Below are 20,792 nucleotides of genomic sequence, written 5' to 3' on the forward strand. Positions count from 1 at the left end.
TTTTGTACCCAGCAACAACTGATTCTTGCTTTCACAAGGAAGTACAAACTTTTACTAAAAATATGCACAAAGTTTCCTATTGCTGTAACATTTCTAAGGAAATTCCACATACATATCAGAAATGGATGTTTCACAGGACAAAAGAACAGACACGTCCCATTTGAATCCCTCAGGTGGAGATTGATGAGACAGCATGTCCCACAGAGCAAAGGAGGACTCAGTTATCCACTTACATTATTCTCTGATATCCCCAGGAGCAAAAGGTAGAGGTAGGTCAAATGTGAGGTCTATGCTATTTTCCCGTGGCCCTATGAAGGCTTGTAAAACTGGAATTAGATGCTCAGTTATGGTGACTTTAGCTTGTATGCAGTGGGTTAAATTGCTAATTACATTTGGGATTGGAAAAGAAAATTCTCTCAAGGTGGACTGGCAGAGAATCTAATGCTTGTTACACTCCCTTGTATTGAGTGAGGATCATGCATAATTAGGATTAAGTGGTCATACTAAACATGTTAGCTTTCTTGTGTTTCAAGGGCCCTTCTGATCTTCATTCTCTATATATTACACACATGGAGAAGGTACCAGACAGGAATGCAGACACATGCAGTAAAGAGACACAGAGACAATTCGGTGCTATTGAATAACAAGGTGTATTTTAAAATTCCTCCCCATCATTTTCTTCTTCAAATGAGTCAGTTCCCACTTCCTCATAGTCCTTCTCCAGTGCAGCCAAGTCCTCTCGGGCCTCTGCAAACTCCCCTTCCTCCATGCCTTCACCAACATACCAGTGCACAAATGCCCTCTTGGCATACATCAGATCAAACTTGTGGTCCAGCCTGGCCCAGGCCTCAGCGATGGCTGTGGTGTTGCTTAGCATGCAGACGGCACGTTGTACCTGGGCCAGGTCTCCCCCAGGAACTACAGTAGGAGGCTGGTAATTGATGCCAACCTGGAAATAAGATTAAAGATGGAGGAGAAAGAGATAAGAGGGATCATGAGAGACAACAAAAATAAAATAAATGGGTTGAGACGACACCGGATGGGGATCTCAAACCACAGTATTGAAATTACCCAAATGGAAAATGTCATCCATGTTGCCTTTTTCTGGACTAACCCATTCTCAGCTATTGCACATGAGAACAAGGGAGAGCAACCAAAAATGGAGACTGGACCCCAAATGAAGGCGTTCAACCAAATCTCATTAAAATCATCCGTGTTGGTTTTTCTCCCTTTTTAATGCAAACCAGCATCTTACTTGCTTTTCTTAACTGCTGCTGCTTACTGAGCCCGTAGCTATTCCACATGAACTAATACAGTAAGTGTTTTCCATCTACAAATCTTCAAATTTAGAGCCCATTAATATGTATGAGAAAAATAGATTTTTTTTTTAATTATTGCTGTTGTCAGCATTGCTCTGGAAACTAGGTCTGTCCATGCTGCTGTCTAGCCAGCAGGGGGAGCATAAATACTTGTGTGATGACTGGTGAAACTGGAGTCTCTCAAAAAAAAATCTGGAAATGAAATATGAGTACTATATATCTCTGAGTTTTTGCTTTTAATTAAACATTGATAGTCTCCCCATCTGGACTTTTTCCAAACTGCCAGCTATGGGACTGCTTAAGAGGCTGTGTAAGTAGGATATGTAAATAGGACATGTGTAAACAGGACATGTCCATTCTCCAAAGGACTAACTGAAGGTTATACACACACACACTTCTAACCATTCCCTTTTCTCACAAATGGAAAATGTTCAAGAATTGAAATCACAATTTGGGCTGGACTACTTGGCAATGTCCCTTAACATACAGTACCAGTGTGTCTTTGTCCCTCTCACCTTGAAGCCTGTTGGACACCAGTCCACAAACTGGATAGTTCTCTTGGTCTTGATGGCAGCAATAGCTACGTTGACATCTTTGGGGACCACATCACCGCGATACAGCATGCAGCAGGCCATGTATTTTCCATGACGTGGATCACACTTCACCATCTGGTTGTTGGGTTCAAAGCAGGAACTGGTGATTTCTGCCACTGACAGCTGCTCGTGGTAGGCTCTCTCGGAGGAGATAATGGGTGCATATGTCATGAGGGGGAAGTGGATGCGAGGGTAGGGCACCAGGTTGGTCTGAAACTCTGTCAGATCCACATTGAGGGCACCGTCGAAGCGCAGAGAGGCAGTGATTGATGAGACTATCTGGCTGATGAGACGGTTAAGGTTGGTGTAAGTGGGGCGCTCAATGTCCAAGTTGCGACGGCAGATGTCATAGATGGCCTCGTTGTCCACCATGAAGGCGCAGTCTGAATGCTCCAGGGTGGTGTGGGTGGTCAGGATGGAGTTGTACGGCTCCACTACGGCAGTGGAGACTTGAGGGGCTGGGTAGATGGCAAACTCCAGTTTGGACTTCTTGCCATAATCCAGGGAGAGGCGTTCCATCAACAAGGAGGTGAAGCCAGAGCCAGTGCCCCCACCAAAGCTGTGGAAAATCAGGAATCCCTGTAGCCCAGAACAGGCATCGGTCTGAAAAGCCAAACAGAGAACAAAAGGAATCAGTCTAAATCTCTGAGACTTCCATGAGCACATCCTGAGATTGATGCTGGGACGTGTGTATCCAAAACACAGCACAGAGATCAGACCAGGTCTTCCTAGGAAAAGACTTGTTAACGCTCTCTCCTATGCTCTCCTTCAACAGCCCAATCAATGAAGTATAAATCAGACTCTGTCTATAGAGTTTATCTTGGTGAAATTCATACCTCTAGAATCTAGGTTTACTAAAACAGAAAGTGAACAGATATTTAACTAACTCCTCTCGCACCAAGATATATCAGTCTTGGGTTACTATTACCACAATAAAGTTAAAGGTTTTAATCCCAAGAACCACCTTTCAAGAGCATCTGTCTGACTGAGAGACCTACAGACCCTTTTCTCACTTGGACCAACAATGGAATCCCCATGGATCTGACGGTCTCAGCTCTGAACAAAGTACGCTATCGGGAGCAAAAGGAGCTATCTGTTCCCCTTCTTTCACAACAACCTCAAGTCCTATTTCAAAAGTACTGGCACTTACCAGCTTACGGATACGATCAAGCACCAGATCAATGCTTTCTTTACCAACGGTGTAGTGACCACGAGCATAGTTATTAGCTGCATCCTCCTTTCCAGTGATCAGCTGTTCTGGATGGAAAAGCTGCCGGTAAGCACCGGCCCGCACTTCATCTGTCCAAGAAAGAAAAACTATGAGAGGCCTGGAATGGACACACTCCAGTGTAGATGAGTTCTGTTGAACACTCATAGGGTTGCTAACTGGCTGTGTTGTATGATGTGAGGCAAGGAAGACCTGAGGGTTAGAAACAAACTTGGGTCTTCTTCTGTTTCAGGACACTGGTAGAAAGGGTAGGTCTGGCTTGACATAAGTAACTTGGCTCATTTCTTAATGGGCATAAGGGGGAAGGTGAATGGAAGGTTAAGTTGTAAATAGGGGCTTGACAAACAGTTTGCTGGAGTCAGGATGTCTCTGCTTGCCAAGATAAGCAATAACACCTTGATGCTAGGGACTATGGACAAGATAAACTTGGAAAGTAAAGATCAGGTTCCAGGTGAACAGCACAAGGACAGAGCATGCTCTACAGGATTTGGTTCCTGCAGAGTAACCAATCCAATTCAAAACTGTGTGATTTGATGTATAGCAAATGAAATGTAATATGTAAAGGAAGAGGTTGTCTGTATCTGTGGCTTTCAGCCTTTCTAGACTAGCGTACCCCTTTCAGGAGTCTGATTTGTCTCGTTACCCCCAAGTTTCACCTGACTTAAAAACTACTTGCTTACAAAATCAGACATAAAATACAAAAGTGTCAGAGCACACTTACTGAAAAATGCTTATTTTCTCATTTTTACCATATAATTATAAAATAAATTAATTGGAGTATAAATATTGTACTTACATTTCAGTGTATAGTGTATATAGAGCAGTATAACAAGTCTGTCTGTATGAAATTTTCACTAGCGCATTATGTAGCCTATTGTAAAACTAGGCAAATATTTAGAAGGGTTAACTTATGCCCTAGAAGACCTTTGTGTACCCCATAGGCATACCCCTGGTTGAGAACCATTGGCCTCTGTGACTTTGGATGTGTGGTAGGCCCTAAACTCACCCCCCGATGCTTAAGTCTGATCAACTCAGCATAGCTTTGCTGTATTGCCAAATAAAGGAGCCTGAGTAATGAAATCCAGAGTCAAACATGGAAGTTGTACCCAGCCAGGGAAGAAATCACCTGTCTGTTCTGAGGACAAGCCATCAGAAAAGAGGGAGATTTGCAGGAGTAAAATGATGGTTTCCCCCCTAAAAAGGGGTGGGAAATTCTGAGGAAACCCACCCCTTCATTCTCCTGTCTTGGATCTGAGTAGGGGGAAAGCAACACCTAGACAGCAATGGAAAATATCACAAACAAAATCAGAGACTTAGACACTCTTTTACGAAGAGCAGATGCAAAACTAAGCGGATAGCTATTTAAGCATGGTACCTTATTGATCCAGGATGTTGAAAGATAGCAGCATCATTATCAAAGTTTAGTCTAGCTGAAGTTTCTACCCTAACTATCCTGTAGGTGTCTTCTCCTTACTGAGATAATGGAGTCATGAATAGAATCTGAGTACTTGTGGCACCTTAGAGACTAACAGGTTTCAGAGTAACAGCCGTGTTAGTCTGTATTCGCAAAAAGAAAAGGAGTACTTGTGGCACCTTAGAGACTAACCAATTTATTTGAGCATAAGCTTTCGTGAGCTACAGCTCACTTCATCGGATGAAGTGAGCTGTAGCTCACGAAAGCTTATGCTCAGATAAATTGGTTAGTCTCTAAGAAAAGGAGTACTTGTGGCACCTTAGAGACTAACCAATTTATTTGAGCATATGCTCAAAAAGCTTATGCTCAAATAAATTGGTTAGTCTCTAAGGTGCCACAAGTACTCCTTTTCTTTTTGCGAATACAGACTAACACGGCTGTTACTCTGAAACCTGTCATGAATAGAATCTGACACTAAAAGTCTTAGGTTGACTAATTTTATCCCAACCTAGTGGTTAGACCAAGATACAAAGATTGAGTTGTTCCCATGATACACTGGGGACTAGAGAAACACAACACTGACACACAGAAGGCGCTTCTCCATTTTCCAGTGTTAATTCTATACTGACCTACTACAGTCGGTTCCAAGTCCACCATGACAGCCCGTGGCACATGCTTTTCTGTGGCTGTTTCACTGAAAAATGTGTTAAAGGAGTCATCGTTGTTGACTTTGTTGGGCTGATTCTTGAAGGTGCCATCTGGCTGAATGCCATGCTCCAGACAGAAGAGTTCCCAGCATGCATTGCCAATCTGAACTCCAGCCTGGCCAACATGAATGGAGATGCACTCACGCTGTAGAGAGAGGGAGGAAAGATCAGGAGAACCAAAGAACATCATTTCTTCTCCTCCTTCTTAACAGTTATTAGTACCTGGTGCATTGTTATTCAGATCTCTGAAATCAACCTCCACCTGAGTTGGTTTGCATTCCCTAACGCCATATATACAACAAGAAGCAGCATATGCAAGGGCCCATGGAACTGCGTCTTAGCCACTGTTCTCTGTCTGCAGTAAAAGTTGCAAATGTTGATTACAAATACGAAGGTGAAAGTGTTTTGCTGCAGAGCTATGCAAGGAAATAAACAGCAAAGCACAAAGAAAACTGGAAATGTGCAGGCATGCACTTATGCCTGTGCACACCAGATACATGCCCTCATGTACATGTATACACATACAAACATAAAAATACATGCATGTACACCACATGCTATCTTGCTCCTGTCCAGACTATGATAAATTCCAGCTGAGGAGCATGTGCTAGATCCATTTATTTTTATTCCTAGCTGCGACCTGACACAGCAGTGTGGCATTTTCCAGCCATATGTAACTCAAGAGGGGTGCAGTGTCTTCTGATCCCTTAACCCTCTTATGGCAGGCTGGGCTGGAGACTGAGAAGAACTGACATCAAGAAAAGAGTTGTGACTCTCCAAATGTGAAACAAATGTTCCTGAGCATTCCTAGATACCCATGGATTTATACCCTGCATGTTTAGATATGGCTTATCAATTGGCATCATCACATCATATTGAGAACACGTGCTTAAATATTTAATTATGAACATAGTTATTACAATAGCAGACAGACACTTTAATTAGAGAACAGTAAAACAAAAAATAAAAATAGTGATTACATGCTAAACAAAACAAATATTTCTTGCCCAGTAGTCTGCACAGGAGTATGTATTTCAAAGGTCCATCTGGGAAAGCACTGCTATTGGATAGAATTAAGGCTACATTTTAGTCACAGGTATTTTTAGTAGAAGTCATGGATAGGTCACAGGCAGTAAACAAAAATTCATGGCCTGTGACCAGTCTATGACTTGTACTATATACCCCTGACTAAATCTTGCAGGGGGGGAATAGCCTGGGGTGTGCCACTGATGCTTTTGTGGGGGCTGGTCCGGGACCTCCATGGGTGCTGGAGGGAGGGGTTTGCCGGGGCTGGCAGGCTCCCTACCCGGCTCCTTGCTGCTCCCCCGTAGCAGCAACATATCCCTCCCTCAGCTCCTACCTCCTCACGCTGCTCCCACCCCATAAGTGCCAGCTTTGCGGCTCCCATTGGCCGCGAACCGTGACCAATGGGAGCTGCGGGGGGCAGTGCCTGCAGGCAGAGGTAGCACATGGAGCTAGGAGCTGAGGGGTGGACATGTCGCTGCTTTTGGGGGGCCTCCCAAGGTAAACACCACCCGAAGCCCTCATCCCCTCTTGCACCCCAGCCCTGAGCCACCTCCCACACACACCCAAACCCCTGCTGCTGCTGGGGGGGCAGGAGGGCGGTGGCCCACTGAGACTGCCCCAGCAGTGGGCGGTGCGGCTGGCCCAGGGCTGCCTGAGTTGCACAGGTGGCCCCCAGCCAGCTGCACCAGCTGCTGCAGAAGTCACGGAGGTTCCAGAAAGTCACGGAATCCGTGACCTCTGTGACAAACTCACAGCCTTAGATGTAATATGTGCAAACACAAGTTCATGTAGCCAACACTTCTGAGCCAGTCTCGATTGCCATGACATGGGGTAAGGTGGGAGGCAGTCTTTCTAATAAAAGGAAGCAGTTCTAGATCATTCAGGACTTTTAAGTGCAGTTCTGTTCTGAAGTAACTTTGGAAACATAATATTATATGACTCTGTCTTTGTTGTCTCACTGATTCCGGTCAAATTTGTTCAGTTTACAAGTCAAAAGATATTTTTACTAACAGTCAGTCCTGCCAACTCATCCTGTGATCTGCCAGTCAAGCTTTGTTCTTTCCTTCAAACACATCTTCTCAAATAATAGATTCCCCAAGCTAAATATTCCTCCAGTGACATCTGTGAAGCAGTCTTCACAAGCTGAGATCTCTGTTACCTCTGTGAAACCCAACTGAAGATTTTTTTCAGAAGAGAACTGCATTTCAGAAGTCATCACGATCACCCTCAGTTGAACCCAGAAGTGCAAAGGAAGACTGAAAAGTGACTCACAAAATTGCATTGTGGGAATACATGATTAATGTACCTCAGTGGTCTCCATATAAAATCTGTTCAGTATACGTATAAGAGATGCCACCCCCAAGCCATAAACTCACCCACATGTCTGACAATCTTTCACAAGTGCCATCATATGTAATAGATTCCCCAGGCCAAATTCTGCTGTCAGGAGCACCTTACAGCCATGTTATCTTCCATGGAGTTGCACAAGTGTTTCTGAGGGTTTTATTTGAAGATGATGGGGTTGCACAGACACTGGGGTAGTTGAAGGTATAATCTGGGGATATTTAGGTGTCACTGGAGGTGTATTTTGACCTGGAGAATTTTAATTACTGGTGATATTGCACCGTAAAGAAAGACCCTAGCTTGTCTGTTGGATCCCAGTGTGAGTTTACAGGGCTATGAGTTAGAAAAACAGTTTTCCTTGTAAACTGAGCAATTATGTTGTTGAATCAAAAGAGACAAAAAGCATGCTGAGCCCTTGATATGGTTATTACAGAGTGACTTGCAGATCAGAACCACATTTAAAAGCCTGTCCAGCATAACCCTCTGGAACCTTTCTGAGACAAAGCAGCAAACCCACCACAGAGCCACTCTTCTCAAGAAGCTACAGGTGAGTCAACCTTCTAAACCTTTCCATTTCTTCACAGACTCACACACCTGGGAGATTGCTCCGAGAGACTTAGTAGTTTCATGGCTTAATTTATGCCTGATAGAGACCACAGATCCGCTCCCCTCCCCACTATTCAGAGTTTTCAGTCCCTCTGATTTGAAACCCTGTCCATTTTCCTTTGAATATCTCAGCTCCTTGTCTCAGCCAGCCTGCTCTGATGACTTCCCGGTGTCAGAGGTGATCTGCACCAATCCCAGTTCTACCTCAGACCAGCTACAGTTTGGAAATGTTCTAACATGCAAGGACAAAAATGTCAATAAAAACAGGAGATTTGAAACCAGCGTTTTTGAAAGTAAACTGCTTTAAAATAGGTCAGTATAGCTTGAACAATGAAGAGCATAGTACTTCCTCAGAGTCCCTAACATTGTAAACTGATCCCAATAGGATATTTAAATCCTGACCCTGTTCTCAACTCATATTTCAGATCTCTTCTCTAAGAGTCTGGGGCTCACATTTGCTCTTACTAACTGTGGATCTGATACAAAGCCCAAGTCAGTGGAAAGACTCTCTTATTGACTTCAGTAGGTTTTGGATCTGGCCTTCTATCCACACTGTTCTTTGATAAAATCAGACCCTGTCATGTTTGCAGTCATGTGGAGAACAATCTGGTGTAGGTCTTAACTGTACTGAGGTAGATTTAAATCCTCTAGCTGGATCTGTACTGTTATTTCTGAGATGTACTTGCTGCAGCAAGCCCAATTGTAAGGTTAGGTCCACCTAAGTAGATGAGGCGCCTGCACATGTGTGTATCCATGTGTGGTGGGAGTGGTCTCCAGAGCATAGCTCTGTACCAGTGGAGAATAATAAAATTCTCAGGACCAAAATAAAACCCTCTTCCAGATGTAGATTGGTATGCAAGATGAGGTGGGATTTGCAGGTGAATTTATAAGAAGCCCTGAGAGATTTTAATGAATTTTCAAGAAACTCCCAATGATTAAATGCCTTGTTTATTTCCCATTTAAAAAGGAACATTCAAACACCTACAAGTCTAGAGGGATGAAAATCGTCGTTGGGTGGGGGGGTCTAAGTTAATTAAAAACACTCACAAAAATAAGCATTTTGTTAAGTATATTTCTAAAATGATTTCTTTTGAGTTTAGAGGACTCTACAAATGATATGCAACTAACAAATCTCATACTGTTCAATATGAGAACCACCCTATGCTACTAAAATAAAGACATAGGATCATAAGCAGAAGCCACTGAATAGTTAAGAGGTACAGAAGCAAATTAAAATCTTCATTGTACTTCCACTGATTTAACTGGAGTTCCACTGAAGCTGAATTTGCCTCAGTCTGTTTTTCCCAGTCTGTATCTGACCCATTCTGAACCTCACATGCTCCCCCTTTACTTAGTGAGGTCAGTGTTCTGTGACACAAACCATTGATGATCACCAGAGGTCTGATGCCATAACTGGAGCTGTGGGCACCCTTGAAGTTGCCTTGGACCCACGGTGACGTGGGAATGCTCACATATTTTAAGACTGTAGAGTCCAAATGCCAGCTCTCTGGACTAATCAGGTGTAAATTTCTGTATTTTTAGTCTGGTTGTATTGCCTTTGTGATGGTTGAAGTGATGGATTGTGGAAAAAGTAGCGTTTGTGTCCATATACACAGAAGATGAATGAAGCCAACATTTTATTTGTTATGGTCACTTTCATGTTATCTGGATTTCCTAGTCTTTTTGTCTTCCTAGTCTGCCAGCATGGCTTTTTGTAAGGAAAATGGATTGAATAGGAAGGGTTCATCCATCCTCAGATTTCCTCTTCTTCTACCTGCCCTTCTACAACAGAGGGAGGTGCACAATATTAGGGCAATTTCCAAGGCTTAAGGGTTTCAATCTGCCTCTTAAGGGATGGAGCAGAATAAAATGCCCAGATGTAGAACTCACCCAGCAGTAAAAAGGGTGCCATATTGCAAGGGTGGGGCCAGGTTCACCCTGCCCATCCAATGTAGCACAAGGAAGTCCTGACCAAGTCCGTCTCTGGTCTCACCCCCACTCTCCCCACCTCGAATCCAGACACTGAAGCAGAAAGCAATCTGAATCCTCCACCCCTCATCAAGCTTCACAATAGGGCAGATGGCAGATCTCCCTGACTCTTCCCACCCCCAGAATCCTCCTGTTCCCTTGATGAGTGTGGAGTTCCCGCAGTCCCCTCCTTACCATGCTGTCGCCAGTGGTGTTTGCTTCCCGTCTCAGTCAGCGGTAACAGCCTTTGATACTGCTCTCTCTGCGGTTTTATCACTCTGAGCTGATAGGTAGGAAGGGGCCTGGGCCATGCACCAAACACCTGCTGCTATCCTTCAGTGTCACAGTGCAGGGTAGGGAGTAGGTCACAATCCTCCCACCTCTGCGCTATTACATCACCAGCTCCTTACTAACACACACACACACAAAATCCATCCCTACTCCCGGTAACCATATTCTTTCACTACAAATCCCTACATATACACTACATCTGAGTGTACCCAGAATCAGCCCATATTCCACACACAAACACACTCTAACAATTCAAACCCTACATCACAGTATTCAATTACAATCCAAATTCAATATTCCCTCACAAATAACCGCTACATGCATGTGAGAATCATTCCTACCCTCCAGTGCCTGAGAACAAAAAAGTGTGAGAGAACAAATGAATGGGAAAGAGAGGGACAGAAAAATAGAGCAAGAAAGAGAGAGGGAGAGAATACATACATTTACCATTTTTTAAGAGTGCTATACCACAGAGTGGTCTTAGCTGTCGCCCAGTCCTTTCTATGGCTTCCCTTCTGTCCTTTCTCCCATCTGCCTCTCCTCTCATGTTCTGATTTACTTTTACTGCTTCTCTCTGGATATGCAGGCAGCTGGAACATCAGCAGTGCCGTGCAACATGAGGGCCACAGTCCAACTGATCTGCCCAAACAGAGAGAGAAATCACTTCTCATTGCAGTGTTTATAGCAAAGGAGTGGCTGGATGGGCAGATATACAAAGATACTTGTCTTGCTTCCAGTTACTGCTTTACTGTCTGCTGTTTCTATTCCAGGCTGAGCATAGGAAAGAGGACACCTGTCAGTGTCAGAGCTCAGGTTACAAGCAGTACAACACAGTTAACTCCTTAGGATCGGAAGACTCTACATTCCCTCCTTTCTTTAGAACCATACTGTTTACATTTAACATGACATTTAAACAATAACCATTTAAATACATAATTCCTAAACTTTAGGTTAAGAGTAGACTACCTTCACCCAATACCGGTTAGTAAATTATTGAGCCTGTGTTGGCACCCAGCATCTAACTATATCTTCCTTCAATTCCACTCATAATTTTTTAGATATTTGAGGGGATTTCATATCTGTTTTGATCAATTTCCTTTTGTTTCTGGTACATACAGTCTACGTTTTGGAACTCTACGTAAGTGTCCAAGTCTCCTTCCCCTGGTTTGACTATGGAGAGTTATATCTTTGGTTCAATAAATGTTTTTACAAAGGAAGAATTCCATATGAGATTTTCTTTCTATCAGTTTTTCTAAAGCTACTTGATTCCCATGTTTTTCCAGCAAACAATAAGGCTTTAGTGCAATGGCTAAAGAATAGTTAGTTCTGGTGTTCTTGTTCCAATGCAACTTGGTTGGTCTCAAGAATTCTAGATCTAACTTGCTGTGGCGCTGACAGCTAGCCAGCTAAGGTCACACCCTCAAGGAAGTGTTAAATGTACCAAGTCACTTGTTAGAACAGAACAAAAGGGGATTTTATCACATTACCTGTACTTGGCATGTGCCCAGTAATTACAATTGCTTTAAATGCATGAAAGCTAGTGAAATGATAATGTTTTTGTCTTCACCTATTTCCTGTGATTGCTATCTTTGTTCTTACTTAACCTTAATATGTGTTGGGATAAGAGTTTACTTGATGTCACATTGTTCAGGAAAACTAATTGTCTGGATGTCTGTAACTAAATGTGTTATAGAATCATAGGACTGGAAGGGACCTCGAGAGGTCATCTAGTCCAGTCCCCTGCCCTCATGGCAGGATTAAGTATTATCTCTAGACCATCCCTGCAGGTGTTTGTCCTACCTGCTCTTAAAAATCCCCAATGACGGAGATTCCACAACCTCCCTAGGCAATTTATTCCAGTGCTTAACCACTTTGACAGGAAGTTTTTCCTGATGTCCAACCTAAACCTCCCTTGCTGCAATTTAAGCCCATTGCTTCTTGTCCTATCCTGAGAGGTTAAGAAGAACAATTTTTCTCCCTCCTCCTTGTAACAACCTTTTATGTACATGAAAACTGTTATCATGTCTCCTCTCAGTCTTCTCTTCTCCAGACTAAACAAACCCCCTTTTTTCAATCTTCCCTCATACGTTATGTTTTCTAGACCTTTAATATTTTTGTTGCTGTTAGACTCATAGACTATCAGAGTTGGAAGGGACCTCAGGAGATCATCTAGTCCAACCCCCTGCTCAAAGCAGGCACAATCCCCAATTTTTTTTGCCCCAGATCCTAAATGGCCCCCTCAAGGATTGAACTCACAACCCTGGGTTTAGCAGGCCAATGCTCAAACCACTGAGCTATCCCTCCAATTTGTCCATATCTTTCCTGAAATGTGGCACCCAGAACTTGACACAATACTCCAGTTGAGGCTTAATCAGCGCAGGGTAGAGCGGAAGAATTACTCCTCATGTCTTGTTTACAACACTCCTGCTAATACATCCCAGAATTATGTTTGCTTTTTTTGCAACAGCATTACACTGTTGACTCATATTTAGCTTGTGATCCACTATGACCCCCAGATCCCTTTCCATAGTACTCCTTCCTAGGCAGTCATTTCCCACTTTGTATATGTGCAACTGATTGTTCCTTCCTAAGTGGAGTACTGTGCATTTGTCCTTATTGAATTTCATCCTATTTACTTCAGACCATTTCTCCAATTTGTCCAAATCATTTTGAATTTTAATCCTATCCTCCAAAACACTTGCAACCCCTTTCAGGTTGGTATCATCCGCAAACTTTATAAGTGTACTCTCTATGCCTTTATCTAAATCATTGATGAAGATATTGAACAGAACTGGATCCAGAACCGATCCCTATGGGACCCCACTCGTTATGCTCTTCCAACATTACTGTGAACCACTGATAACTACTTTCTGGTAACGATTTTCCAACCAGTTATACGCCCACCTTGTAGTAGCTCCATCTAGGTTGTATTTCCCTAGTTTGTTTATGATAAGGTCATGCGAGACAGTATCAAAAGCCTTACTAAAGTCAAAATATACCATATCTACCGCTTTCCCGCCGATCCACAAAGCTTCTTACCCTGTCAAAGCAAGCTATCTGGTTGGTTTGACATGATTTCTTCTTGACAAATCCATGCTGACTGTTATTTATCACCTTATTATCTTCTAGGTGTTTGCAAATTGATTGCTTAATTATTTGCTCCATTATCTTTCCGGGTACAGAAGTTAAGCTGACTGGTCTGTAATTCCCAGGGTTGTCCTTATTTCCCTTTTTATAGATGGGCACTATATTTGCCCTTTTCCAGTCTTCTGGAATGTCTCCTGTCTTCCATGACTTTTCAAAGATAATTGCTAATGGCTCAGATATCTCCTCAGTCAGTTCCTTGAGTATTCTAGGATGCATTTCATCAGGCCCTGGTGATTTGAAGACATCTAACTTGTCTAAGTAATTCTTGACTTGTTCTTTCCCTATTTTAGACCCTGATCCTACCTCATTTTCACTGGCATTCACTATGTTAGACGCCCAGTCACCACCAACCTTCTTGGTGAAAACTGAAAAGTCATTAAGTGCCTCTTCCATTTCCACATTTTCTGTTATTGTCTTTTCCTCCTCATTGAGTAATGGGCTTACTCTGTCCTTGGTCTTTCTCTTTCTTCTAATGTATTTGTAGAATGTTTTCTTGTTTCCTTTTATGTCCCTAGCTAGTTTGATCTCGTTGTGTGCCTTGGCTTTTCTAATTTTGTCCCTACATACTTGTGTTATTTGTTTATATTCATCCTTTGTAATTTGACCAAGTTTCCACTTTTTGTAGGACTCCTTTTTGAGTTTTAGATCATCGAAGATCTCCTGGTTAAGCCAGGGTGGTCTCTTGCCATACTTCCTATCTTTCCTATGCAGTGGGATAGTTTGCTCTTGTAATCTTAGTAATGTCTCTCTGAAAAACTGCCAACTGTCTTCAATTGTTTTTCCCCTTAGACTTGCTTCCCAAGGGATTTTACCTACCAGCTTCCTGAGTTTGCTAAAGTCTGCCTTCTTGAAATCCAGTGTCTTTATTGTGCTGTTCTCCCTCCTACCATTCCTTAGAATCATGAACTCTACCATTTCATGATCACTTTCACCCAAGTTGCGTTCCACTTCCAAATTCTCAACCAGTTCCTCCCTATTTGTCAAAATCAAATCGAGAACAGCCTACCCCCAGTAGCTTTCTCCACCTTCTGAAATAAAAAAGTGTCTCCAATACATTCCAAGAACTTGTTGGATAATCTGTGTCCTGCTGTGTTATTTTCCCAACAGATGTCTGGGTAGTTTAAGTCCCTCATCACCACCACATCCTGTGCTTTGGATGATTGTGTTAGTTGTTTAAAAAAAGCCTCATCCACCTCCTCTTCCTGGTTTGGTGGTCTGTAGTAGACCCTTACCATGACATCATCCTTGTTTTTTACCCCTTTTATCCTTACCCAGAGACTTTCAACAAGTCTGTCTCTTATTTCTATCTCAACCTCAGTCCAAGTGTATACATTTTTAATATATAAGGCAACACTTCCTCCCTTTGTATGTCTCTGTAATTGGATGGCCCATCAACCATGACTGAAGCCTTGGAACTTTAGATGAGATGGTTGTTAACTTCAAAGCATGGGTCATTGTGTAGGACAAGGGGAGATCTGCAAACTTTGTCTGTGTTGAGTCAACAAAACAAGAGCCTATGCTGTGCTAGGAACACCTGCCAAACTATTTTAGGCTTATCTTCTGTGGGAAGGATCTATAAAATACTGGATTCTGGAAATGATCCTTTAGCTCTCTGATCTATTTTGATGCTGTCAGAGGGCATCCCAGATACAGAGCAGAGGTCCCCAAAGCCATTTTGGGCAGTCCTGAGACATTTATGGAGAACTAAGCAGAAACCCATCTCTGCTATCTTTATGGACTTACAAACTTTGACTCACCTGTTATTGAAAGGTTAAAAGCACGTAATATACATAACTCTCATTTCTTTTTCTTAGCTAATAAATCTTTAGTTTACTAAAGAAATTGGTTATCAGTGTTGTTTTTGGTGTGTGATCCAAAGCATCCACTGACCTGGTGTAAGTGATCAATCCTTTGGGGTTGGAAGAACCTAATGTGTGGTGATTTCAGTTTTAATAACCTTTCATCATAAAGTCCAGTTTGTCTGGGTGGCAAAAAGGGGCTGGAGAGCTTAAGGGGATTGTCTCTGGCTCCATGGTTAGACTAATACATAGTCCAGGAGTGCCCGTTTATTACTGGTTTGATGAAATCTAATTACAGAATATACCACCAGTTTGGGGTGTCCGCCCTCTTTTCTGACAGTCTGACCTGAGATTGGCTCTCTCAGTTGCAGTCACATACCAGGTACTATGACACTTGTCATCTGTGATTAATGTATTCTTGGTCTCAAAATTTCCACTGTTGTTTGTTTTGTGGTCTCTTTCTTGTTCAATACAGTCCTGTTCTGTTTAAACCAATTGAGACTCCTGGTATTTTGGTATGGAATCTCCTAACAAAGGGTAGCTCTGCTGGGTTTTTCCCAATGATTGTATAGGATGTATGATGAGATGCCAATAAATGTGAGTATTCATTTTTTGGATCCTTTTCTAAGCACTATTCTAAGTACTTTGCAAAGTGTTCTATTTTGACACCCATCCCATTGGCTTGAGACAAATGAGGTGTCACACCATGCAAAATACTATTATCCAGTAACAAATACCAAAATTCCTTGGACAAAAATTAAGCATCATTATCACTGAAAAAGAGTTTAGATATCCCATATCTTTCCACTATGTTCTCAAGGCTATTAAGAATGGCGATGGTTGTAGCCTTTTCACTATGGACACTTCCTGCCCCTGACAAGTATCAGGCGGTAGCCGTGTTAGTCTGTATCCACAAACCAACAAGGAGTCCGGTGGCACCTTAAAGTCCCTCTGCCATGTATATTGGCCAAACCGGACAGTCCCTACGTAAAAGAATAAATGGACACAAATCGGACATCAGGAATGGTAACATACAAAAGCCAGTAGGAGAACGCTTCAATCTTCCTGGACATTCTATAACAGATTTGAACGTATATGTCATAAATATAACGGGAAGGGTAAACACCTTTAAATCCCTCCTGGCCAGAGGAAAAACCCTTTCATCTGTAAAGAGTTAAGAAGCTAAGATAATCTCGCTGGCACCTGACCAAAATGACCAAAGCTGGAGTGGGGGGAAAACAAAGGATATCTCTCTGTCTGTGTGATGCTTTTGCCGGAACCAGAGCAGGAATGCAAGTCAGAACTCTTGTAAAGAGTTAGTAAGCAATCTAGTTAGATATGAGTTAGATTCTGTTTTGTTTAAATGGCTGATAAAATAAGTTGTGCTGAATGGAATGTATATTCCTGTTTTTGTGTCTTTTTGTAACTTAAGGTTTAGCCTAGAGGGATTCTCTGTGTGTTGAATCTGATTACCCTGTAACGTATTTACCATCCTGATTTTACAGAGATGATTCTTTTACTTTTTCTTTAGTTAAAATTCTCTTTTAAGAACCTGATTGCTTTTTCATTGTTCTTAAGATCCAAGGGTTTGGGTCTGTGTTCACCTATGCAAATTGGTGAGGATTTTTATCAAGCCTTCCCCAGGAAAGGGGGTGTAGTGCTGGGGGGGAGACGTTTCCAAGTGGGCGCTTCCCCTGTTCTTTGTGTAACACTTTGGTGGTGGCGGCTTTTAACCTAAGCTTGTAAGAATAAGTTTAGGGAGTCTTTCATGCAGGTCCCCACATGTGTACCCTAGAGTTCAGAGTGGGGAAGGAACCTTGATAGTATACTTGAACAAAAAAACTTCAGAAACAGACTTCAAAGAGAAACAGCAGAACTAAAATTCATTTGCAAATTTAACACCATTAATTTGGGCTTGAATAGGGACTGGGAGTGACTCGCTCATTACAAAAGCAGCTTTGCCTCTACTGGAATGGACACCTCCTCATCTATTATTGGCCCTGATCGAACTGGCCCTGTCAACACTGGTTCTCCACTTGTGAGGTAACTCCCTTCTCTTTATGTGTCAGTATATTTATGTCTGCATCTGTAATTTTCACTCCATGCATCTGAAGAAGTGGGGTTTTTACCCACGAAAGCTTATGCTCAAATAAATCTGTTAGTCTTTAAGGTGCCACTGGACTCCTTGTTGTTCCTGCCACTGTGAACAATAATCAACAAGAACCAACAAATGGCCCACCATGGCAACAGGGTATTAATGATATTTGTGTACTGGATATAAGTTTTGCCTTGGCCAAAGGCCCAATAATTGACAGGATGGACATGCAGCAGATGTGGGTTCTGCTTGTGTGTCTACACTTGGCCATCAACATTCTCCAGTGTGGTTTCATCCACACAACACTGGTAGCTCTTCATGTGCTAATTTTCAATGTCTGTTTGCAAAGCTCTTTGGGCACCACTATACAAGTTCACTTTAATGACTCCTTAATGTGTCTAAGGTGGCTAATGTCTGGATCTCTTTCAGAAGCTGCCTCTACCCCTTAAGGAGGAAAAATGTGGGGAACAACAGTGTAAATTATAAAATAGACATATTCTGCTGCTGGATTACAAATTTTATTTGCTCTAGAGGGGATAGCCTTGATAATGCATCAGCTGCACTGATGCATATACTCTGTTGGGATAAAATTTTGAATCAATATTGCAACAGCCTTAATTCCCATCTGTGACTTCTGGCAAAGGATTTGATTTTGGTGGATATATAATCTTGAGTGGTTTACTATCTGTAATAAAACCAAATTCAGTCTCAAAGTGTCATTTTTGTCCACATACCCAAACAACGGCTAAAACCTTTTTCTCTGTTTGGGAGTGTCAGCGCTCTGAATTTGAAAGTACTTTGCTTGTATAATATACAGCCTTTTAAGTCCTCCTGATCTTGGCCCAGTATAGCCCCTAAACCTACTGAACTTTCACTTTACTTTTGGCTGCAGGATTATTATATGCTAGCATGAGGGCACTGGTAAACTACATATTTATCTCATGAAAGGCTGACAAACTTCTCTGTTGTCCAAATGCATGCTATTCTCTTGTAGGTCAATCATCTAAGGGCAGGTCTACACTACGGGGTTAAGTCGACCTAAGTTACGCAACTCCAGCTACGTGAATAACGTAGCTGGAGTCAACGTACCGTAGGTCGACTTATTGCAGTGTCTACACCATGCTGGATAGACGGGAGAAACTCTCCCTTCAACTTATCTTATGTTTCTCGTTCCGGTTGAGTATCGTAATTGGTGGGAGAGCGATCACCAGTCAATTTAGTGGGTCTTCACTAGACCTGCTAAATCGATCCCCGGTGGATCGATCGCCACAGCGTCAATCCACGGTAAATGGAGACAAGCCCTGAATCAGGGATGGGCAACTGGTGGCCCGGGGACCACATCCAGCTTTCCAGCTTATATTTGACCTACCAACCAGGGCATAAAATCCTCTCCCTCATTCAGTGCACTGAAGGATAGAACTGCTCTGGGGATGAATCAGGGTTGTGTAGTAAAGGACACTTTGTCTATAGGACCCTTCCTCATTTGTATCAGGAGTTGGAAGGTCTGTAGTGAATGAGACAAGGAACTGCAGGAAGAGAAAGGACAGTCTCATGGTTAAGGTAGTTGAATGTTGCCCTGGAGAATTGGATTCTATCCTTGCCTCTGCCACAAAGTTCCTGTGTGACTCTGGGCAAGTCACTTAAACCAAACTTTTCACAGGTGGCCACTAACTGTGTGTTCCTCATTTTCAGGGTGCCCAGCTTGATATCCTGAGGTCTGATCTGCAGATGTGCTGAGCATTCAGAGCTACAACTGAAGTAGTGGGAGCTGTGCTTTGAACATATAAAGGTCTGTATAATGATAAGTCCTCTGAAGAATCAGGTCCTGTTCATCTCAAATTGGACACCCAAAATTAGTGGAAACTTTTGGCCTAATCACTCTGTGCCTCAGTTTCCTATCTGTAAAATAGGGATTATGCCATCCTTTCAACTCACACAGTTGTTGTGAAAATAATTTAATGTGTGAAGCACTTTGATACTACAATGATAAGTGCATGAGAAAAGCCCATGAAGAAATGAATGATTCTGTCATCAGAAGAGGGTTTAATATTGTTAAGTAAATAAGGCCAGGGACCACACATTAGAAAATTAAGAGAAAACAAAATATTGAATAGCTGCTGTGACAAAGTTCCTCCTCTGCCTTGGTGGGTCCGGCGCTTATTGGCAGATTTTCTCACCTCAGAGGTTCACGGCAGCCCTCAGTTTGGCCACTTCCATGGCTCAAATCTGCCATTCACTCAGTTAGCCTCATCACTGGCCAGCATGGGGAAAAGGAAGAAGAACAATCCCTGCAGTCTCTGCTGATCCACGTAGTGGATCGGGGAACAGGCCAGAAACCTTCCCCTCTGGTGGAAGCCACAGTCCAGGTCAACTCCTCCGGTATCAAGTAGGGAGTTGCGGGAATGGAGGAATGGGGGGAACCCGGGCCCACCCTCTACTCCGGGTTCCAGCCCAGGGCCCTGTGGATTGCAGCTGTCTACAGCGACTCCTGTAACAACTACATGACAGCTACAATTCCCTGGGCTACTTCCCCATGGTCTCCTCCCAACATCTTCTTTATTCTCACCACAGGACCTTCCTCCTGATGTCTGATAAAGCTTCTACTTCTCAGTCTTCTAGTAGTACGCCTGCTCACTCTCAGCTTCTTGCACCTCTTGCTCCCAGCTCCTCACACTCACACCACAAACTGAAGTGAGCTCCTTTTTAAACCTACGTGCCCTGATTACCCTGCCTGTCTTAATTGATTCTGGCAGCTTCTTGATTGGCTGCAGGTGTTCTAATCTGCCTGTCTGCCTTAATTGTTTCCAGAAAGTTCCTGATTGTTCTGGAACCTTCCCTGTTACCTTACCCAAGGAAAAGGGACCTACTTAACCTGGGGCTAATATATCTGCCTTCTCCTGTAGCCATCTGGCCTGACCCTGTCACACTGCTCATTAAGTGAGCACTGTCCATCCTGTGCACTGAATGAGGCAGGGGCCCTGTGGGAAAAATAGGATGTGATCATGTAATTAAAGACAGTATCATAATGCATATGGACAAGGGGGGATGAATTCAGGTAGCACAGGCCATCTTAATTATGGCATTTCTTAACTTTGGAGTGGTCAACTTTGCAACCTTAATGTTTTTAATGTTTTTGTGCATGATTTCTAAAAATATATCCTGAAACCTTTCACTATTAATCTCTTTCTACATCTCTCTTTTCTATCCGTTGATCGTGAGGGAAGTGACAATGTCATGTTTAAAAACTCGTTATTT

General features: G+C 42.7%; 1 protein-coding gene across 1 annotated transcript; it reads right to left on the minus strand.

The window, feature by feature from the left end:
• Positions 1 to 655: 655 nt before the first annotated feature.
• LOC141985393 (tubulin alpha-4 chain) lies at positions 656 to 3,121 on the minus strand. The gene is made up of 3 exons (XM_074949457.1): positions 3,063 to 3,121; positions 1,835 to 2,515; positions 656 to 949 (listed from the first exon to the last, which is right to left on the minus strand). Exons 2-3 carry the CDS (start codon positions 2,429 to 2,431, stop codon positions 656 to 658), a joined length of 891 nt encoding a protein of 296 aa, XP_074805558.1. The 5' UTR covers positions 2,432 to 2,515; positions 3,063 to 3,121.
• Between the last annotated feature and the right edge of the window lie 17,671 nt (positions 3,122 to 20,792).

This window comes from Natator depressus, chromosome 1 (assembly GCF_965152275.1).
Source record: "Natator depressus isolate rNatDep1 chromosome 1, rNatDep2.hap1, whole genome shotgun sequence".
Lineage (NCBI taxonomy): Eukaryota > Metazoa > Chordata > Testudines > Cheloniidae > Natator > Natator depressus.